The 22,859-nt window shown below is 52.9% G+C and overlaps 1 protein-coding gene across 24 annotated transcripts in view; it reads left to right on the forward strand.

Moving 5' to 3' along the window:
• The window catches only part of Tacc2 (transforming acidic coiled-coil containing protein 2), a 191,743-nt gene that overhangs the window by 116,839 nt on the left and 52,045 nt on the right, over positions 1 to 22,859 (forward strand). Inside the window, exon 1 of one of the 24 annotated variants that reach the window (XM_046448750.2) lies at positions 7,188 to 7,337. The exons of 22 other annotated variants lie outside the window; for them this stretch is intronic. In XM_046448750.2, the coding sequence (XP_046304706.1) occupies positions 7,270 to 7,337 (68 nt within the window). In that variant the 5' untranslated portion in view covers positions 7,188 to 7,269. Of the gene's footprint in view, positions 1 to 7,187; positions 7,338 to 22,859 lie in introns of those variants that run through there. One more of the 24 variants, XM_046448748.2, reaches the window with a different exon arrangement.

A 22,859-nucleotide genomic window follows, 5' to 3' on the forward strand; every position in this document is an offset into this window, starting at 1 on the left:
GGGCCAGTGCCCGCTCTGGGCCACCCTGTTTGTTTCTGCGTATGACCTTAGACCTGGTTTATGAAGTTAGGGACCAAAAGGTGGAGGGAGGGCTGGCAAAACCTGAAGAAAACTGTTACCTGAGAAAGACGGCCTCAAATGAGCCTGCTTCGTGGGTCCACATTTTATGGTTAATTGTGGAGAAAATGAGACTTGACCTTGACAAAGGAAATGAGCGTGATTTGACTTTATGTTGAACAGACGTCGGCCTGAGCCGCGTTAGTGCTGGGGCTGTGCTGGGGGGAGCGAGGGGTCCGCTCGTGCTTGCCTGCTGGAGTCTCGGGGTGGCCCTCTCCTCACGTCATCCTTGACTTGGCTGCTCACACAGAGGCTCTGAGCAGCTCCGAGGGTCCATCCTTGGGTGTTCACTCTTCTCTTTGAGGCCACCTGCAGTCCACCCCTGGGCGGGGCTTCTCTTCCTCAGTTGTTGCCTGGTCCACCTCAGCTGGTTGCCATTTCTCCAGGCTCCAGATGGGTTTTGAGCCATCTGTCATGGTGAACTCATGACATGCTACGTCTTCTGTCAGGCTGCGGCTTGGCCCTGTGGCTGGTGGCATAGTGCATTTGTCCTGCCGGCCGGAGACTGACTGGGAAGACTCAGGAAGCTGTGTGTTGACAGACGTTGTCCAAAGGCTGCCCTTTGCTTCCCCACCTGTGACCTTGTTACCATGGAGACATGCATGGCGGGGTCCCTCAGTGCAGGACATACGTCCCCAGTAACTTCCTAGTTTTCTGATGTTGATTGTCGGGGGAGCTGAGGAGCTTCTGATGTGCACACCGAGGTATCCATATGAAATTGAGTACTGGCTTGGGGAAGGATATTGTTGAAGGCATCATCCATGCATGCACGCAGCCCCTGACAGAGGACCTGTAAAGCAGCATATTAAGAATGTCAGTGACAAGAAAAGCTGCTACTGGTGGAATGTTCCTTTTTTTTTTTTGTTAACCTGCTGGACTTTATGGATGGCATAATTGATCATGATTATTGCCCTTTTTGCCTGGCTGTTGGGAAACTCAGAACCAGACTTGCAGACTACTCCAAGGGCTAACTCAGGTAAGCCCTGCTGGACTAGCCTCCCCCATCTTTTCTACCCCCATTTTTTTTTGCTCTCCTGGATGGCAAGGTTATATCCTTTTTGACATGAGGCAGGGTCTATTTTCTACAAAGTTATCTCAGAGTGCCACCTACCATTTCCATCTCAAAAGAGCTGAAGGAATTGGGTAACAAAAGGAGGGTTCTGAGACTCCTCTTCTGAGTGTTAGTGTTGCTGCTTTTTTTTTATGTGATGTGACTTCTCCACTCCTTTTTGCATAGCCCTGGGATTCTCAGGGCCAGCCAACCTTCCTCCCTCCCTCCCTCCCTCCCTCCCTCTCTTCCCTCCTCCCTCCCTTCCTATAGCTATCAAGATTGTGTCCTGAACACTATCTTCATTTTAGAGGGAAAGTGAGTCTCATCTGTACTGATTTCTTTCCTGGCACATTTTGGGTCTAACAGTGGAATCCTCAGAGCTCAGCTTCTATCATAACTGAATTAGAGGTTGTTTCCCCTGAGGAGCAGCCTGTGGAGCTGTCCTTGCCTGTGAAGGACTCTGAAAGGTCTCTAGTGGGAGTCTGGAGCAGGCGGTAAGGGAAACAGATGGTAAATCAGCCCTTTTAAGGAGGGAACCAGAGAACCTTCTGGATAAGTTTCGCCTGAGTTTGTGTTCAGCCCTAGAAAACCCCCGAGACTCCCTGGGGTGGCGTGAGGTGTCATGCTGGTGTGTGAGTGATGAAGAGAATACCAGTGGCCCTGGTAATGGAGGAACCCGCGGGTCCTCCACCCTTTCTCAGGGTAGGACTGAAGATTTGGCCCCGGCCCTCTGCAGGGTGTAGCCACAGAGCTCTGCTCATGGGAGGGCAGCCTGCTTGGCTGGAGGGGGGGAGCACTGGATGCAGACACACGGGTAACTGTGACTGACAAGGCAAGGAAGCCCCCCAGCATAAATATAGGGAGCTGGGAGAAGAGCAGTCTGCTGAAGGGGCATGGAGCTGGCCAGGAGCTGGGCCACCGGGTTGAGGAGCCGCTCAGTGGGGAGCTGTGAGCACCTTTGCCTTGCTGGAACACAGGAGGAGGCAAGTGACCACGGCCAGGAGGTAGAACTGGGTGGTGGACAGCTTTTGGAACTTTTGGAGCAAGCCTGAGTGACATGAGAGCAAGTATCCTGAAGGTCAGAGGAGCAGGTATCCCTTTTTGCAGGGGAGGTCTGCAAAACCTGGGCGGGAAAGGCCAGCAGTGCGCTCTGGATGGCAGCTGGGTGCTCTCTCCCTGATGGCTGTGCTGCTGTGCTGGTCTCCTGCTCACCGTCCATGTGGGCTAGCCTACAGCCACACAGCTTCCAGCTCTTGAATTTAGCGTGCGGAATGCAGTGCATGGCTGTTTGGAAAGTGCTGGGCACAGTGGCGAGACATGGGCTGGACCTGTGGGGCTGCAGGTGCAGGGAAGAGTTGGAAGTGGGCAACCTTCGCATCTCCAGGACCAGCTGCACTGTGCTGCCCACCTTGCTGTGCTGAGTGGTGAAGGCCAAGGGCTTGGAGGAACTGCACTGTGCCCAGTCCCGCTCTCCAGCTGTATTGACATCCTGGCATCCTCCAGATGGGTCTGCGATCTGACCTATTTTCCTTTAGCACGCACTCGGGATAATTAGCAGCTTGGGGGCCCCTGATAGTGTTAGGAGAGTCTGGCTGTCATGGCAACGGGAGCCTTACCTGAGGCTAGAGGCCAAGGTGGACCCTGCAAATTTGTGTTTCAAACCACGAGTGTTTCTTTCTTGTGTCTCAGTCCCTTGCAGTCCTTCCAGGCTCATCTCATGGGTACAGGAGATTGCCGGGCTTGCTGCTGTGTCTGGTGTGTGCCAGTAAGTAGCAGAGCAGACAGGCCAGGCACAGAGAAGGTGTCATAATAGACCTTGAACAACTAATTGCTGCAGAAATGAGGGAGGCGTCCCTTAGTTTATCAAGGTTTCTAGCTGTCTCAGGACACAACAGGACAGTTGTCATGGAACCCTGTGTGGCCTTGGTCTACCCTCAGGGCCCTAGACCATGTGCACCGTGGCCCCAAGGCTGGCAGAGGGGCTGTTTGGAATGGTCTCATTAGGTCCATGCTTAGAAGTGGTGGGCACTCCTGTCGGATCTGGAGAGGACATGGTCTGCTGGAGAAGCCTTCACAGAGTGACCAGGGTAGAGGCCTTGCTGGATGTGGGGTAGTGAGGAAGGGAGGAGCAGTGGCATGTGAAGGTCAGGGAGAAACAGAGGGCAAAGAGCCACCTGTGTGGATTTTCCAGATAAATGATCTTGTGGGTCTGTGGGGCCAGGACCGTGACTATGGCCTTGGCCCTGGTCAGAACCTGGCCCAAGTGGAGGCTTAATGCATTTGAACAAGGGGGTGAGTTTTGGAATGCTAATTGCTTCCTATTGTACAAATCGCTGATTTAACCCTTATGGAATGAATTTGGGGATGAGGTTGGTGCCCCCCCCCCCCCCAACACACACAGCAAAACAGACTGGTGGTAAAAGCATTTGTTGTGGGAAGTGTATAGCCCAGGGCAGGGCGGCTGTGTCTCTGCAGGGGCCCCAGATGCCTGAATTGCTACTGTTTGGCATTTCCTTAGTCTGATTCAATTGTTTTTCTGTCTTTTGCTATTTTGTTAGCTGTTCTTCTTGCTACTGTGATGTATCCTAAGCAGTGTGTCTTAGTTTGGGCTGCTGTAACAAAATCGCTGTAGCCTGGCTGTCTAAAACAGCTGTTCCTATGGTTCAGGAAATTGGAAGTCCAAGGTCAAGATGCCAGCCCAGTCAGGTTCTTGGGGGCTGCCCTCCTCCTGGTTTGCAAGTGGCCACCTTTTTTCTATGTTTTTATCAGGTTGGGGTGGGGTCCCCTGACTCTCTTTTTATAAGAGCATTAATCCCATTATGAGGGGACCTCATCACCCCATCTAACCCCAGTCTCCTCCCAGATTCTTCCTCCAATATATCCCCTGGGGGATCAGGGCTTCAACAGATAAGTGGGGTGGGGGCACAAACATTCAAGTAATGGTACAACCTTTACCCTCCCTGTTTTCTTCAGCTTTGTATTTTCTGTAGGCTAAATTACTAAATAGCCACGTTTGTTCTAAATTGTGGGTAAAAGGCAGCCATAGTGGAGTATGTCTATAATTCCCCAGACTCCAGAGGCTGAGGCAGGAGGATCACAAGTTTAAGGCCAGCTTCAGCAATTTAGCTAGGCAACTTAGTGAGGCCCTGTCTCAAAATAAAAAGCACAGGGGATGTGACTCAGGGGTTAGGCACCCCTGGGTTTAATCTCCAGCACCAAAAAAAAAAAAAAAAAAAAAGTAATTTAAGCACCAAAAAGTCTAATGGAGGGTCTGAGAGGTTTTGTAAGAAAGTCACACAGACTTGTGACACATGGGTCTGGGTTGCATGGACCTCAGAGGTGCCCCCATTCTATTTGTTTTAGCCCTGGTTCTTGGCCATGTTTTCAACATCAGTGATCCACTAAGTAATATGTTGCTATGTCGTATCTTTTTGATTGTTGGGATTATAATTGTTTTGTTGTTGCTGGATTCTAAGTAAAAGCACTGTGACTTATTTCCTTTATACTATCTTTATATTATTATACTTAGGGAATACAATTTTATTACAAAAAAGGGTCCTGGTCCTGGGCTTTCATAGATGGTGTTTAATTTTCCCAAAACCTTTGCAAAGTGGTTGCTCTTTCTCCTTGGCCAGCTGAGGAGGTGGAGACTCAGTACGGTTAAGCAGTTGGCTTGAGACCACACAGCTCATGAGGGGGAAGTCAGGATTTGAACTCTGGTCTCCTTTCAAAGTCCTCTCGTTATTGCTGCAAAACCTCTACCTACTAAGGGTAGGGACACTTTGACGGCTCTGTCATTTTGCACGTTATGCAAAATACAAAATGAAAGTTATTTGACAGGTTCTAGTTGGGTTTCCTCATTTCCCCCCATGCATTTCCCCAGAACCAACTTGGCCGAAGGCCTTTCCCTAGGTGCCCAGGAAAAGGGTCCCTTTCTTCAAAATATTTTAAAAAAATTTTTTTTAGTTGTTGCTGGACTTTATTTTATTTATTTATAAGTGGTGCTGATTATAAGTGGTACTGAGAATCAAACCCAGTGCCTCACACATGCCAGTCAAGTCACTACCTCTGAGCCATAGCCCCAGCCCTCCTCAAAATATTAACAGTCTAGATTGTTGTTTATGAGCTTTTCGGTTCCTCATGGTAAGGTTCTTTGGACCCCCAACTACAGCTGGAGCCCAAGAGATCTGTTTACTAATAGAGAAGCAAACCCTCCAGTGCTAAGGATCCTGATTGGATAAACCAGGTTACAGGATCCTTGCCACCAAATGATACCTAGTGTTGACAGTGAGTGACAGCTTCCCGGAGGTGCTTTCCAGAGCAGACCTCATCAGGCCACCCTCTGACAGTTACCTTCCCTTGGAGATTGACAGAATCATTAGTTATTTTCATGTAAATGCAGAAGTGAACCTTCTCAATGTTTCCTGGGAATTTCATGGTGTTGAGGCTTGGGAAGCAGTTTTGATGGTCTGGTGTTTAGTTTGACATGGATACGAAATGCCAGATGCAGCAAGTCTGCTCACCAGGAAGCTCTCCAGCCATCCTAACACCTTGCATGGCAATCCTAAACGTGCCCATTCAGACATCCTTGGCCACAGTTTTAGAAAGTATTCAATCAGTATACTGGGGAAAGTTTTTGAATGCTTTGGACATTTTTAGCTTAATTTTTATTTTTCTTTTGGTCACAATTTAGATACAATTTAGGCTGACTGCCCTGTGGGTTAAGAAATCATGGGGAAATGTAGAAGAGCCTTCAACTTCCCCATGGGTGATTCCACTTAAGTTCAGTTGTGAGTCTAGAGCTCAGAAGGTGGTTGCTTTGCATGCAAAGTACAAGGGGACAATCTGATTCCAGGGTTACCCCTAAGCCTACTGCACTTGTGAGGAGATGGAGTCCTTGTCTGATAGCCTCCACCATGAAGGCCTCAGAGCTCACACCTGCAAGTTTCAGAACCAGGAGCCAAGATCTGGCTGCTTCCCAGCAGGAGAATGGGGTTGCACACTGGATGTCAAAGATATTGCCATTGAAGGTCAAGCTACAGAGCTATGTCTTCCCCAGTACTCTTGTTGCATATGGGGCCTGACTCCCGCCCCTCAGTGCAGCTTACCTGGCCTGTTTGTGTAGGGTGAGCTTTTGCACAGGGTTGTCTTTGTGGAAAACTCATCTAGTGGCCAAAGATGGGGTTGCAGACCTAGCCCTGAGCTGGCCCTGAGCCTGTTACTCTCAGGCTTGTCTCAACCCCTGCAGAAAACTTAACAGAACAAAGGTGGTATCCTTGGAGGCAGTAAGGGGGGATCAGGCCCGGAGGCTCCCACTGGGACAGGGCTTAGCCCCTCCAAAACCCTGAAGGAGGAAGAGGTGGGCAGTTCTCAATTCCCACTGCCGCCTGTTTACCTGTTCCTACAGCTGTGCCCCTACCTCTGGGGCGGGAGAGACCATTTCATTTTTCCTGGAGGGATGAGCCCGCTGCACGGAGACCTTCTACACTCTTGTGGTCAGTGGTTGGGGACCACCACACTCCTCCCTCCTGGGGCCCCTGGCTCCCCACCCTGCAGTATATTTACATCTCAAAGCCACACAATGCGGGCAGCCTGGGAGAGGCTGGAGAGGCTGGGGCTTGACGTGGGCGCAGAGGGAGGGTCCTCGCCTTCTCCCCCGCCCCATTTCCGGAGCCAGCCAGCGCTGGAGCTTTGTAAAGATGCTGGCGTTGGGCCGCTTGGTGGTGATGACATCATCGTCACACAGGAGCTGGGCTGCCGGGGGCTTTAAGAGGGGAAGATCTATTCGGACCACCCCTGCGCTCACGCTCACACCAGCGCGCTCCCGGCAGAGCCGTGCGCGCCGGCTCTTCTGCGCGCACACCTAGGCGCGCTCCAGCCGTACTCGCGCACACACTGCCTTGGCGCTCGCCCCCAGGGCCCCGGCTCCGGCCGCGAGCCGCAGCTCTCTGCCATCTCTACTACGGATGCCAGCGGCTGCTGCCATCTGCAGTGCAGCAGCCCCGGCCACCGGCCGGCCCGCCCCGGGCCCCCGGCTGGAGGAACCGCGCCAGGACGCTGGCCCTGCTCGCGGCTAGCCTGCACGCCAGGGCGCAGCGAGGATGGGAGGGTCGCAGTCCCTGCAGCTAGCCCCAGCCAGCGACCTGAACCAGGAGGTTTCCGAGGCCATGTAAGTGCTGCGTCCGGCTGCCCAGAGCCCCCCAGGGGGAGGAGAGGCTGCCCCGCTTTGTTAGTGTGCCTCTCCTAGCCCGTGCAGCCTGGAGCCGCGGCTGGCCTGGGGTTCTCGGCAGCCTTGTAAGGCTTTACCTGGTGGCTGCGGCATGTAGCATTTCATGCCCGGTCAGTTATGAGCATCTGGCAGCCCCAAGATACTACTGGGAGCAGAAACGACCCTTTGGAATTCGGTTTTGATTGTTCAGCAGCAGGGTGCATGGTTGGGGGCTTCTGGCTCTATCAGCATCTTTTCCTCTGCACCCCCCACACAGTGGTATTTCCTGCATGGGAACAACCAGAGTGTGGGAAGGCCTTCTCTTAAGGAAGAGCCCTCGATGGTGGCAGCCCCGTGCCGGTGGAGACACACTGGCACACCGGGCAGCCCCTCACTTGGCTGGCCGATGGCTAGAGCTCGCTGGTGGACAGTAGTGCAGGTAGCCTAAGGATCGCCCATGTACTCTGGTGAACACTGGAAGACAAGGCCGCTGCTATTATTAGTAAAGACAGCGAACAGCCTTGTCATTGGTTGAGGCAGTACTTGACTGTGCATCGATCCAGGAATCCGATCTTTTCTGTAAACCACAGAGCTAATGTGCCCAGAAGTGGCCTCTTTCCTTGATGAGTGTTTATTAGAATTGCCCTTCTGTTATGGTCCTCTCTGTCGCCTACCCAGGCGTGTTTGGAGGATGGGGCTTATTGACTAGGTCTGCCTGCTGGGTCGCATTTCAGCAAGTCAGGCTGGCGTCCAAAGTGGGCCTCGGAGTCCACTCTGAGGACTGCTTTCCTTTCCCAAAGAAAGGTCTGTTTCAGAGAAGAAGATTTCTGGAGACTTGGGTGGGGGTGGCAAAGCAGTGGGTTCTTGGGAGCCCTCAATGTGGAGATTTAGAGATAGCAGGGAGTGGTCTGTGTGTTGTAGTAGGGATGGGGCCCCACACGGGGGTGGGGGCTTCCTCCCCAGCCCCAGCAAGGACTTGAGAGAAACTGGCCCCGTGTGGTGATGTCATGCTGGGCTGAGCCTCTCGGTTTTACAGGCTCCAGTTCTGGGGCAGGTGTGCACCCATCATTTGTCTTCCTTCCTGTAACTTGAGACCGCATCATCTGACAATGGAGGCGCTTGGTGTGGAGGATTGTTTTTGTTTTATGCCGGGAACCTTGCTCTGTGCTGCCCAGGTTCTCATTCTGGTGCAGTATTGTTTGCTTGGAAACGCACGCTGTCGAGCATGAGGAAAAGAACAATTCGAGCCTATTTATTAGGAGTCTCTGAAGTAGGAATGAGCTAGTCCAGGATGGGCACCAGCTGGCCGGCTGTTACAGCTCATACCTACCAAAGTGCTTCAGAGACTCGGGAAGGATAATGTGACCCTGTGTTTGGGAAAATGTGCTCCTCAGCCACTGGAAATTCAGCTCACCAGTCTCTGACATCCCCGCCCTCTTTCCCAGTTGAATTAATAAATGACCTGTGTTCTGTTGGCTGAAGGCTGAGTCTGGAAAGATTCTGTTAGGTCGCCTTTCTGGATAAGGTCCTCTAAGGCTCTGCACTGTGGGGATAGGGGGTTTTAAGTAAAACTTCAGGCTGAATGGCCACATTGTAACAGAAACTGCTTATCAAATATTTTTGTGGTCAAGTTGGTCTATATGTACCTGCCGGAGGCTTCTCTCCCCGGAGCTGATGCTTCTGAAATTTCTCTGAATACAATTTGAAGATAGTGTATTTACTCTTTCGCCAAATCCCACGCTCTGTCCCCTAACATTTTTGTTCTAAAAAACGAAAGAGGAAATGTTTGGGGACAATGCCATTCCTAGCACCTGTCCTTCTTCAAAACCCATCTCTGCTGTACGTGTAGCTGGGGCTTACCTTTCTACTCCAGATGCACCCACTGCAATCTAGAGGGCTCTAAAAAAATGTATTGAGTGCACCTCTTTCCTACCCAGGCACAAGTCTTTCGTGATCCTATGTATTTCCCTGTCCCTAAAAATGCATGCACGTGAATAATACACGAGACAGCGCCATGGGTCCGCACAGAAAAGAGCTTCTGTTGTAAGATGCTGCTATTGGGGGTGCAGGAATGAGACAACCTGGGGTGCTCACCTGCCGCCAGCTGCAGCCTGTGACAACTGGAATCGGTTTTTTTTTTCCCCCTCCAATGATAGGTAGGTCTGCAGAGGGCCAAGTATAAGAGTGAAGCCAAGAGAGGATTTGGAAGTGACTGAAGCATCCCCCCACCCCCCAGGAATTCTTTCTTTCAGATTGCAGGTTTGGGTGCCATTGGGCAGCTTTTGTAGCCCTAGCTGACAGAATTGTCCTGTACAGGAGAGAGGGGGCATGGGGAAGGAGGAGGCTGGAGGGGCAGGAGGGCCTGTGGGATTGGAGAATGGAGCAGCAGGTGAAGGCTCAAGGTGGCTGGTCCCTTGCTCCGCCCTGTGTGGCCCACAAACTTGCAGCATCGGCATCCCAGGGCCTGTTAGAACTGCAGCGTCTCAGGCCCTGCCCCAGGCGGTTGAATCAGAACTTCCCTTTTCACCCCAAGTTTGTAAGGATGCCAGGTGATTTGGGGCAGGTCGGAGTTGGAGAAGCCTGGAGCTAGGTACAGCTCCTCTCCTTCCAAGTCCTCCAGCCACCCATGGCCACCGCTGCTGCTCCTTTCCTTACTGGGAAAGACCTTCTGAAGGCAACAGTGGCCATGTCCATGGAGAAATTGGGTAACAAGGAGAGGGAGACTCCACATGGAAACTGTTCTCAGCACCCTGGCTGGGGGGCAGGCATTGGGCAGAAGCACTGGTGTGGAGTGGTCTTTCTCTAGTGATGAGCGACTCTAGTGAGGCAGCATTAAGTACTTTGTCCTTCGGGTAGTTGGCGACTCCATCCCAGGGTCTCTCCCAGCTTCCTCCAGGCCCCAGCATCTCAGCCACGGAGAGCCATTACCATCTGAGAGCCAAAGAGCCAATTCTGCCAGGAGCTCTGCCTTCTGGGCATGTGCACCACTCAGGCCTTAGTCCCCAGGAGCAAACTGCAAATGTGGGTCCCGGGAGGATCCAGTGAGAGAGGAGGAAGCTGAATGCCGCGGAGACTGTGGAGCTGGCGAGGGAAGGAAGGGTGCAGGTGTTACTTCCCCAGTGCTGAAGTGTGACACCAGAGAGGCACACGAGGCCAGTGTGGAGTGCAAAGTAGAGGCTTATTAAGGACAGCAGAAAGGTCTTCTCCCCAAGGAAGAAGAGGACCCAGGAGGTGGAATCCGTGGAAGGGCCTTGTCTTCCCCTTTTTATAGCTTCTTTCAGCTTTCCCCCATTTCTGCCCTTTGTTCTGTCGTCTTGCAGTGATGGAATGTAGGGGGAGACCCAAAAGGTAAGGGGCAGATGGGCCTGAGGAGTCATCTGGGCAGGAAGGGCCTGGGGTGCTTCTGATGTGCACCCACCCTGTTTGCTGGGAGCTGCTCCATTAACATTTCTTTAGAAAGGGCTCTGGGCCTTGGGGACATTAACATCTCAATTTCCCCCAGTGCTGCTCTGCCTTCCCAGGCTCCATTATCAACATGGCCTTCATTTTACTCCATATTAGACCCATTTACCTAACTACACTCACTACCTGTCTTTTTTTTTTTAATTTTTTTATTGTTGGTTGTTCAAAACATTAAATAGTTCTTAAATAGGCACTACCTCCCCAGGCAGAATGGCTTGGAGCTCTGCATTTCCGATGTGGTTGCAGACCAGAGGCAGGTTTCTGATCTCTTCCATCATTTGTGTGGCTCTTGACCTTTTTTGGGTCTCAGTCTGGGAGCTGTTGAGAGGGTCCATGGGAATGATCTTGCCCACCTGCCCTTATGGGCTTTCTCAGAAACAAGACGCTGGGTCTGTAAAGATTTGAGATGAGGAAAATGCCTGATGACTGCAAAAGCAGAGGAGATACCCATCCCTGAAAATCTCCAGCCTCACAGCCTCAGGAGGCCAGAAAGGCTGCTGGTGCCCCATCAGGAATCTTTCATCAGCTCTCACTGGATCTGTTTCAAAGCCTTGTTTCTTGAGGCAGCTATTGGCTAAGTCATTTCAAACAAGTGACAGTGTTCCAAAAGTGGACTGCAGCCAGTTTCTGAGTTCCCGGAAGCAGATTTCACTTTGGATATTATATTATTGTTGAAACAATTAGTAGTCCCCTCCCCCTGCCAAACTGAATAAGCTGCAACCTTATCTGTTGAATGGGGGCTGGGGACTGGAGCCCAGCAGCTCCCCACGGCTGCCTCTCCCTCCCCCACACCCAGCACCAGTCCTAGATCTCTGGTCTGGCCCTGTGGCTGAATGCCTGGGACTCCGTGGATTCTGCCCTTCCCCACCACCTCTGTGGGCCTTTCCTGAGGCTCCCTATAGAGGGCTGAAGCAGATTCTGAGGCCTTCTGGGTAGCTCCTGCAAGTCCAGGGGATCCTGCCACCCCTTCTGCTGGGCCTGGGCTGGCAGCTAGAAACCTGGTGTCGTGGAGTGTGATTCTGCAGAAGGGCATTGCGGCCAGATCAGGGGAGTCTGGGTCACTCCCTGCCATTGACCCTCTGGTCCATGTCCAGGTGTTTCTTTCCACAGTCTCCAGCCTGTTTCTGTGGCTAGATTGTTGGTTGCCTAGGAAACAACTGTAGCCTGGTAGACGATTGGCTGCTCTTGCCAGATGGATCACCCGGCGAGGGCAGTGTCAGGGTGACCAAATGATGCTGAACAATTGTGTCCTTACCCCTTAAGGTCGACCATGTGGGCTTAGGCATTGTAAGCAGTTGTTCTGTGAAAATCAACGGTTCGCGGACTCGGGCTTTTGTTACAAATGGCTAAGGGGTCAGGGGACACCCAGCACAAAGAAGCGACAGAGTCAGAACTGGGCTCATGCCCGTCCTGTGCTGGATGTGGACCCTGGTTCTGTATATATTGACAAATGCACATCCACGGTTGTGTGTGGAGGGCAGGTCCCGGGGGCCATGTGCTGTTGCCAGTGTGGAAATGGAGCTGGACGCTGTGGCGTCAGTACCACTTGGTCTTGCTAGGCAGGCTCGGCTCAGTACTCGGTAGAGACTTTTGTGCCCGTCTCTGTGTGACAGACTTTTTCATTATGGAAATTTTATATCCGTTGACCCTGTGAGGTGGGTGAATTTCACAGATAAAGAAACCGAGTCCTCTGGATGGTTTAAACCAAGGGGTCAGCAGGATCCTTCTGTAAAGGGTCAGATAGTAGACACCAGGGCTTGGGTGGACCCCAGCTCTCCAGTTGCTGTGGAGAGGCAGCCACAGGTAGCACGGGTCATGTTCTAGCAGCCCTCTGCTCCCAGGAGCGGGCAGTGAGCGGGTTACCCAGATGGTAGGCGCAGGGCTCAGACCGGTCCTGTGCCCTGAGGGCCGCAGGCTGTCTGTCAGTGCAGGAGCCCTCCTGTCGTTGACCTGGGCAGCCTCCCGTGTTTCTCTGAGCACCATGCCCATCCTTGGACTGCTCCTGGTAGCTCAGCCTTAATGTGTCCCAGGTAGCACTCTGATGACCGTCCTTCTCCCAGAACAAAACTGTGTTGGGGATGCAGCCTAGTTAGAGGGCCTGCCTGGGCTCCGTCCCCAGCATGCCCAAAACCCAAACCCCCAGTTGCACATTCCAGCTAACCCAGCCCCATCGTCTCCCATCTCCGCACATGGGACCTCATCCAGCCGAGTACCCAAACCAGAACCCAGAGGTCTAGTCTGGTCTTCTTTTCCCTCACTTCCCTTCTTCGTAGGACAGCCCAGGTGATGGGCCTTCCCTGGATAAAACCCTGGGACCATTTCCGTTGTGTCTAGTCAAACCTCAACCCCCTTGCAGGGCCTGCGGTCCTCCCCTTCCTTGCCTGATATTCCCCAACATGGGTCACCTGGCAGCTCTCTGTGCAGTGCTTTCCTGCCTCCATGCCGAGGGTCTCCAGGAAGGCCTTCCACCCTGAGCTGCTCTGGCCAGCTGCTTCCCCAGCTTGGCTTCTCCATGGGTTGACCTGCCATTCTTCTCCAGTGCTGTCCAGTTGAACCTCTGTGGCAATGGAAGGGCCCTGTCATCTGCACTGTCCAGTGCAGTAGTCCTCAGAAGGTGACTAGTGCAACCCAGAAATCAAATATTAAATTCTGTTTAATTCAAATTAACACAGTGACATTTGACAAGTGGCTGTTACACCGGAGATCGCAGCTCTGCATCATCCCCCCTTTGGGGTTCTTGATACCGGCACAGTTGGTGATCATTTGCTGTATTTAACTGTTCTCACCAGCCCGAGGTGAGGGCATTCCGCTTATTCTTCTCCCCCCGGCACCTGGCACGTGCCAGCACCTGGCAGAGAGTAAATATTTGTTGAATGGATGCTTAGGTGAACAGACGGATGGGAGTCTTACTAGCCAGGAAAATCGGCCACATCTGCTGTCCATGGGGCGGTGGGCAGTGCTGGCCTTGGCTGGGTGCCTTGGGTGTGGGCTTCTGGGGACCTGGCCTGCTGTTGCCACCTGAGTGGGCACGGCACCCGCCTGCCTGGCGTCATGGTGGCAAAAGAGGGTCCTCATGGTGCCTCTGTTAGAGGAAGTGAGTCCCTGCCTCAACGTTCTCTACTGAGTGCCCCAGGAAGCTTGCAGCCTGGGGTAGAGCTACTGGCAGGTCACGCAGGTGACAGCGCAGGTGACAGCAGGAGCCCTCCCTCCTTCCTCCAGCCCCACTCCTCCCCGTCTGTCTCTTTCCTCTTGCACGCTCGCTGTCTTCTCCCAAACCTCTGTGCTCAGCGCCACTCTGCCTCCACCTCCTTCCACCTGTGGCATCTTCTCCCTGTCCCACCTCCACCTCCAACCTCCGTCCCGTGGTTGGGGGGACCAGGTGCCCATCACCAGCCCTGCAGAGCCTTGTGAGGAGGCTGGTGCGGGCCTGTGAGCGGCCCCTCCCCTCTGTGCCTGCCTTCTTGGCTCTGATAAAGGATGGGGCTCCTGGACCTGGGAGGTGGCCTGCTGTGCCCCCACTCCCCAGTGGTGGGCACCACGTCGCCTGTCGGGGTGGTGGACTTGGCGCAGGGTTCTGCCTTGTTCAGGAGGGACCATTTCCTGTGTGTTGCTGCTTCCTCCTGAGAGGGGACAGGGATGCAGCTGTGCCGAAGGCAGCCTATAGCTCCGGGCAAAGCAGTGGGGCCTGGGGTAGCAGGACAGAGGCAGGGACAGCACCTGTGTGTCCTCATGAGCTGAGGACTCAGGCCAGCTGCTGGGCCCAGTGTACGCCAACATGTCAGCTTCACATGGTCTGCAGGACTGTGGTGCCAAAGTCTGGGGATTTTGGAACGGAAGCATCAGAATCTTAGTCACCGAGGGCTTTTTCTTCAGTGAAAATTGCTTAAATCTCATAGGAACCTTGTAAATGTCTCGTAGGCGGCTCCTCCTTGTCATGATTCAGAGTGTGTCAAGTAGCCACTTCAAATCATTTCCCTTTAACTTGCAATTTGCTTAAAATATATATTTTTAGATGGACCATATGTTACTTAGCAAGCTTAAGACGGGAATCTTCCCAGGACGGGGAAACAGCTGAAACTGCAAATTCTTTGTCCCAGGAGGAGATGTAGTGGATAGTTTGTTTAGGGATAAAAATGACTGAACTTGGGCCATAGATCCAGCTCCTCCCTGAGTTGTAGCTCCTGTCTTTGTCCTGTAGGATCTGACTCCTGGCTCCTTAGGCAGGTTAGTTCTAAGGGAGACGGATACAGACATTTCAAGAGGGAGTTGATCTCTCCTGAGGCCCAGCAAGCCCAGAGGTGCTGGGATAAATCATGGCCTTTCGGTAACCACACCTGTTGAGACTGAGTTAAAATGACCCAACCTCCAACAGACAGAGGCCCAGAGACGAAATGGATGCGATCAAAGTCCCAGGGACATGCCAGAGACTCCCTGGGGTCTTAATTTCATGTTCTAGCTCCGTGGTTTTAATAGGTCTAGGCTGAAGTTTGATTTAGAAAAAGCCTGGGCTATGTTGTCCTCTGCTGGGGGAGAAGGTCACAGGACCTGTCTGCCTGTTTGTCGCCTGTCACCTGGAGGAGCTGTTTCGTGTTGCAGTCCAGTCCTGAGCAAGGGCGTGTGGGTCAGATCTCGATCTCTCTGGAACTTCAGAAGCAATCCAAGGGGGCTCCCGACTGGAGAGTCACTCACTTCCCTTTGCCCTGATGACGCTTGCTAATTAATTGCTCCTTGTTCTGTATTAAAGGGGGGAGCCTGGAGTGCTCTGGAAGGATTTTCCCTCCAGGAGGAAGGCAGGGGCTGCTGCTTCACTTCAGGGAAAACAGCTGCACACGTGCAGGTGGAGCCAAACTCTCTGGATCCTGGGAGTGAGAATGTCCCGTGCAGCGGCCCTAGGGTACTTTTCTAGGGCGCAGGGCTGCGGGGCGAGTGGGGCTCACTGCTCAGCATCAGTCTCCAGGAGCAGGAAAAGGCAGAGGTGCACAGAGAGCCAACAGGGGCTGTAGGGGAGTTGTGGGGCCGCTTAAGGCTCCAGCACCCTTTGGTTTCCAGCCTGTGGAGAGCCCTGAGCTGGAACTCCTGTGCAAGTTCATGTGCGCTAAGCAGGACAGGTCTGGTGACCAGGAGCCTAGAGTCTTGAGTGTCCTGCACAGAGCTGCACCCAGAATGGCCCTTCCTCACACAGGGCTTTGCCTGTGGCCTTAGACACCCTCTGTTGCAAGTAGGAAGAAAAAAAAAAGAGGGAACATGTCTCCCATGACTGACAGGTAGGGTTCCTACAGAGGTAATTGTCAGGATGGCTTTAGGAAAAGGACACCTGCATTCCCCCCCCCCCCCCGCAAAAAAAAATACCCCAAAAGTCCAAAAAAATCCAAACACTGGAGCATCAGGATGTGTGGTGTTGGAATCATCTTCTTGGATCTGCCAGAGCTGACCTCCCTGGAGTGGTCTTGCCCTCCTGAGCCCTCTAACAGGCATGCAGCTGCTGTGGGGTTTCCTGCCTCAGCTTCTGAGCTGCATGGACACTGGACCCGTGGCCCAGGTAGGGAGGTATGGACACTGAGAAGAGGGAGCTCTGGGCCCTGGTCCTTGGCTTGGTCACAAATGCCCTTCAACAGCTACGCTAACTGGGGGACCACAGAAGGCAACCTGCTCCTGGGACAGCTGCTGGGCTTTGGCACCTGGAGTGAGCATCCTCAGGTGCCAGGGCAAAGCCTGAGAAAAGTGACCCGAGGGCCAGGAGGAGGGTGGGCGTGTGTGACTGGGCGCTCCTGGCAGTGTGTCCCTGGAGCCTTGCTGCTGATGGGCGGGGAAAGGGCTCTGCTGCAGGGACTTCAGAGGAGAGAGGTACTCCTTGTCCATGTCCTTCCCATCCAACTGCTCTGGTCACAGGTGAGGGTGTGTCTGAGCCCGCTGTATGGCTCCTGGGCCGGGAGCGCTGACCCCTCTCCACCTCCAGCGCTCACCCTCCCGCAGACTGCACGGTCTGGGCTGCCCCTGGATTCCAAGGCCCTGAGGTCACCAGCCTCCTCTCCCATAGAGTGGACAGCAGACTTGGGCTGGGTGGGGGCCCTGGCCAGCAGAGCTCCCTTATCCTGTGGTCCCCTCCCAGGTGGGACTGTCTGTCCCTGTGGTGGGGTCGTGCTTGAGGGCCACTGGGCAGTACGGTGTTCTTTCCTTGGACTGGGGCTTTTCATTTCCTCTTTGTTTTTTTCCCACCTGGTGCCCCTGTCCATCCATATCTGTGAGTCCTGTGTGCTCCCTGGGTCATGAGGCAGGTAGCCTGCAGGGTGAGGGTGTGTGTGATAAACTGACCCAACTCTCCTTCCCTAGAGAGGGGAGAGCGTGCCCAGCCTCCTACACTGGTAGGAACAGTGCCAGGTTTTGACAGGTACCCCACACAGCCAGTGGACAGGGCGCTGGTCAGTGCATGCCTCCCTCACCATCTGGGAACGTGGCAGTGCCCACTCGCTGTGGACGATCAGCTTCTGCGACCTGCAGAACTCCGCACAGTGGGGGCAGAAGTCAGAGCGGACATGTGTGTTTGGAGACCCCGGAGAAGAAATGATGTGCAGAATGTTCTGAAGTATTGTGCTCATGGGATTTTTTTTTTTTTTTGGACAAATAAAATTGTAGATACTGTGTCATGTTTTGGAATCTGTATGCATTATGCAGAGCCTGAGTCAAGCTAATTAACACATGTGTCACCTCACATACCTTTTGTGTAAAAGGCAACACTTAAAATGGGCTCTCTTGAATTTTCAAGTGTACGACACGAGGTTATTAACTAGTCACCAAGTTATCCGGTTGAGCTCTTGAACTTATTCCTCTGCTCTGGCTGAAGTTTTGTACCACTTAACCTACATCTTCCCACCCGCGGCCTGCTTCACCCTCAGTACCCACCATCCTGCCCTCTGCTTCTGTGAGTTCAGTTTTATCCTCTATATGGATGTGAGATCATCGAGGGTTGGTTTTTTTTTTTTTTTAAATACAGCATAATTCCTCGTGAAGAAAAACACTGAAGTGGGCTGGGGATGTGGCTCAAGCGGTAGCGCGCTCGCCTGGCATGCGTGCGGCCCGGGCTCGATCCTCAGCACCACATACAAAGATGTTGTGTCTGCCGAGAACTAAAAAAAAATAAATATTAAAGATTCTCTCTCTGTGTCTCTCTCTTTAAAAAAAAAAAAATTAAAAAAAAAATCTACCCCCTCCCCTGCCCCATCCCTACCCACCCCACCCCCTTCTGAGTTTCCTGCTAGGGCTCAAGGTCAAAGTCAACACTAGGGGTTTTATGAGGACTGTGTCAGAAACCTTTCCACTTAAAAAAAAACAAAACAAAACAAAAAAACACTGAAGTGCTGATAGTTTGTGGGAGGGCCACACTAGTGTCACTGTTCTGGACAGTTGGTAGCAGTGAGGAAACCCTTCCTGCCTGGGAGGTGGGAGGAGGGTGCTGACCTCAGAGCCAGCTGCTCAGACCAGCATGCGCCCCACCGCCCCATGCACTTCTGTCCTTCATGTACCTCCAGGGCTCACATATGGCGTTTCCCAGTCAAGGTGCAAGTACTGCTTGTGGTTTCCTGGGTGCCGTTTTAATCCCACCTGGGAAGTCCCTCCGCCACACCCCGAGGAAGCATGTTATTGGTCAGAAATGTTAGAAGATGAAATTGGAGCCGTTGAACTGTACAGTGGAAAGGGCCCGGGTGGCAGGATGGGCTGCAGGTGAAGAACAAGGCTGGGCCCTGTGGATGGGGGGTGGGGCAGGGTGACTTATGGGGTGCACAGCCTGGCCTGCAGGGAGCTTGCAGTCTACTGGGGGAGGCTGACACCAGACACACAGGGTGAGGCACCAGGGAGCCTTCAGCAGGGCTCTAAGGGATGGGGAGAGCGGGACAGGAGGGCTGCATGGAGGAGGAGACTTCCCTCGAGCCTGGCAAGATCTCTGCTGGACAGGAAGGGTGTGCCGGGCGGAGGGAGCAAGGACAGGGCCTTGCTGGCCGAGAGGACTAAGTGGAGACAGAGGCTGGGCTTGGCCCAAGATACTGGAGTGGCCACAGGACCGGGCAGAAATGGCCGGGACTGGGCCTGGAAGGTGGTGGAAGTCTTGGAGTTAAAGGGAGTCAACGGATCAGGTTCGGGTTTGTGTTCAAGGCAGGAAAGGGAAAAGGGCCCAACTTCATCTTGCTGAGCGTCTCCCGAGTGGCCTCTCTTCTATCTGGAGTTTGTGTATTTGTCAGGTAGGAGGTGGGGCAGTGCAGCTCCTGGTTCCTGTCTCTCAGGATTGTCTGGAAATGGTCATTCCTGGGGGTCCTTCTGGTTCGGAAGAAGTTCAGCTGTCACCCCTATGTGGACAGGGATTCAGGGTGAGAGGCTGCCTCACCGGGGAGTCGTGGGATAGAGAGGCTGGGCCTGCTGTTCCGCCCCTGCTGGTCCCTACTTGGGGACCAGCTCATCCCAGCCCTGGAGAACATGTAACATCACGTTAGGTAACGTCCCTTGGTATGTGTGGACAAAAGTAGATCTCCCCTGCGAGCTGTGCGCTCTGTGACCAGCCATCAGATTGGAGGTGCAGAGACACTGGAATGACCTCAGAAAGCCCCATCTGTGTGAGATTAGGTACACAGGAAGGGGCAGGTAGGGTGTAAGGACTTCAGATAGAGCACATCCTCCTCTAGGAAGGGACAGGAGGAGGCAGCTGCGCTTGGGTCATGTGGCTTGTCGCCTTTAAAGAGTTATGACTATGTCAGTGGCTCATTTGCTCCTGTGACTAAAGGACCTGAGAAGAACAGTAAGAGGAGGAAAGTTTATTTGGGGGCTCACGATTTTGGAGGTCTCAGTCCATAGGTGGCCTGGGGGTGAGAGGTCTTCAGAGCAGCAGGAGAATGGAGCTGGGGAGGAGATAAGGCCCTGCACTTGCCAGGGCCCAGATGTGAGGAGCAAGTCTGCAGAGGTCTCAGGTGGACGTCCTGGGGACACGTCAGTGGGATGCACAAGCTCACTCTGGACGTCTGTTCTGGCTGCTGTAACGAAATACCATGAGTCCAGTGGCTTATGGACAACAGAAATGTATTTCTCACAGTCATGGAGGCCAGGACAACTAATATCCAAGCCAGGCTTGGTGTCTATTGAGGGCTCCCTTTCTGGGTCATAGAGGTGGGCACGTCCTCACATGGCAGTAGGAGTGAGGGGTTCTCTCCGGGGCCTCTTTCCTAAGGACCTGAGTCCCTGGTGACCTAACCACCCCTAGCATCAGCTTGGAGGTTAGGATTCCAGCACATGGAGTTGGCAGAGGAGGGACAGTCGGGGACCCTCATGGAGCGTCCGTCACAGTGAGGAGCCCGGAGTTTGTCTCCTTGGAGCCACGCACCTTCCTCCCTCCTTTCCTCCCCTCTCCTCTCTTCCTCCTTGCTTCAAGTCCTTGGGTGGAAGTTGGTGTCTGAAGAGGACATGGAGGATTTGTGGGACCTCAGTTGCAAGATGGTACTTAAGTTTCTGATTATTTGTCTTTATCTGGAAATGCTCTTCCCCATCACTGGTGTCTTTTTTGCACGGTTTCTATTAAGCCTCCAGGTGCCCGTGGAGTGGTGACTCAGTGGCATTGTCATTAAGGACTCTGGCCTGGAGCTGCCATCCCCTCAGTGGTCCTCTTGGTTCTTATCAGCTGGCCCCTGTGCTGGCTTTGGAAGGGGACCTGATGTGGAAATGACAGCGTCCCCATTCATGCTGGCGCAGGTGCCGTGCACCTGTCACCCGGAATCCCCGATTCTTTCCTTTTGATTGTGATGATCAGTCAACAGTTCTGTGATGAACTAAGAAGAAAAGACAAACCCCCAATTATGTGGTTCAACCGAAACCCCTGGTTACGTAGCCCAGCCAGCCCCTAATTATGTAGCTCAACTTACCCTAGAATTCCTGCAAAGCCAGGAGACGACTTTTAAACAGCCGGCTCTTTGAGATAGTGGCAGCTTTCAGCCTTTGTGCAGGCGGCTTGGGACACGAAGCCCAGGGCTGGCCCTTGACATCTGTTGTAAACGTAAAGCAAGGAGCTTTGTGTGCACCGGAGGCTGGAGGCATGATGAAGAGAAATGGCCAGGTGACCGTCCTCAGATGCATCCGTGTGTCTTTGCTTATCCGATAACGGTAGAGTAACTTGTTGGCAAGAAGGTCCGCTCCGAGTCTATTTTTAACTCAGTTGGGTCATTGCCACAGAACCCTTAACCTTGAGATAGCAATGCTTGTTTGATGTGGGAAGTTGTATCTGTCCATTGGAGCTTTGTTAAGCGTATAATTGAAATCCAGGGTTACTTATCAGCCCTGTCATATTTAAACCACGATTATGGCTATGATGTTTCTGCCGCAATTAAATCAGCCAGTACACAAGAGATTCAGAATCTCTTGGAGTTAAGAAAAACCGTTTCTTCCCTGTATTCATTATAGTGCAAGTAAAAACAAGTGCACTTTTAAGCCAAGACTTTTTGAAGGAGCACAGGTTGAAATTGCCGTTCTCCTTGACACCTGTCACTGTAACCTCCCAGGGCTGTCTCAAATCCTGCCATTCCTGTCCGTGCTGTGGGTCTCAGCGGTCAGAAGGACCTTCTGGAAACATGACCCAGGGCAAGTCCTTCCCCAGGGCCAAGCCCTGCATGGCTTCCCAGCTCCGCATATGCCCAACAGGGCTAGGGTCATTGTCACTGCTGCCCTCTCTCAGGCCTCCTGGCAGACCTTCTCCTCCCTGTCTACTTCATTCTCCCAGGTGGCTGAAGCCTTTTCTCCTTGGGTATTTTTTTGAGGTGCACAGGGCTGAACCCAGGCCCTTGTGTGTGCTGGGAGGACCTGTCCCCCTGAGCCACACCCCAGCCCCTTCTGCACTTGCCAGCCGCCCTCTGGAACCTTCTCCCCAGCTGTGTGGTGACTGGCTCCCGCGCTCTCCATGTCTCAACTCCCGGAGGCCCCCCTTCTTGGGAACGCCAGAGGGAGACCCCCAGTGCTTCCTGGAGCCCGCAGCCAACAGCTTCAGCTCTCCTGGCTGATTACGGGTTCTCTCTGAGTGATTGGATTAATTCAGTAAACATTCGAGTGAGATTTATTGCTTAATTTTACAATTCCTCACCCACAGCCATTTTAGCTGTGTGTGTGTGTGTGTGTGTGTGTGTGGGAAGAGCAAGAAAAGTCACGTTCCTTTTTCATTGCTCTGTAAACTCATGAATCACTGGTGCAGCTGTCTCTCAGCCACAGGACTTTAAAGAAAATGGGAACATGATTGTTTTTAGGTTTCTCTGATGTGTTACGTGAAGGACTCGGTGATTTTAGTTGTAGAGTTTTTTTTTGTTGTGGTTCATTTTGTTTTGTTTTGTTTTTGGCATCGGGGATTAGACCCAGGGGCGCCTAACCACTGAGCTATACCCCAACCCCCTTTTATTTTACTTTTTTGTTTTGAGACAGGGTCTTGCTAAGTGGCTCAGGGTCTCCCAGGTCACTGGGGTTTTAGGTGTGCACCACTGAGCCGGGCAGTCATAGAGTTCTAACCCTTTGAAGACTGGTGAGTAAATGCCTTCTAAGTGCTGGGCTCTGTACAGGTGCTTGGCATCTGCCCTACAGATGCAGACCCAGCTCCCAGAGCACCCGTGCATGGCACTGTCCTCCCCTCTCTCCAGCTGCCCGTGGTGCAGGAAACTGAGGCCCAGGGCTGTTAGGCACCTGTCCAGAGGTGCTCACCTCACAGGTGGCAGAGCATGAAGCTGGAACCAGAGCTGTTGATGCTCAGTTTTCTTTTTGATGGAGATTGTTCTGCTGTCTGCTCAAGTCTTCAGAATCCTGTAATTCATGTGTTCCAGGCAAAGTAGGGGCCTGAATTTAGACTTTCATTGGTTTGGATTTGTAATAGTGGGTCAAAGACTGAGCTGGCATTGCTGTGTCATGGGTGAGAGCAGAGGGAGTGGCTTCCCAGGCCCTGAGTATGCCCGGGCTGCAGTCTTTAAGGAGGTCTGGAAGGGAGGGACAAAGGATTTAAGTCTTTCTCTCCTT

Source organism: Marmota monax, unplaced genomic scaffold, assembly GCF_021218885.2.
Source record: "Marmota monax isolate L192 unplaced genomic scaffold, Marmota_monax_Labrador192_F-V1.1 WCK01_AAM20220418_F8-fsc00076, whole genome shotgun sequence".
In the NCBI taxonomy this organism is placed as follows: Eukaryota; Metazoa; Chordata; class Mammalia; order Rodentia; family Sciuridae; genus Marmota; species Marmota monax.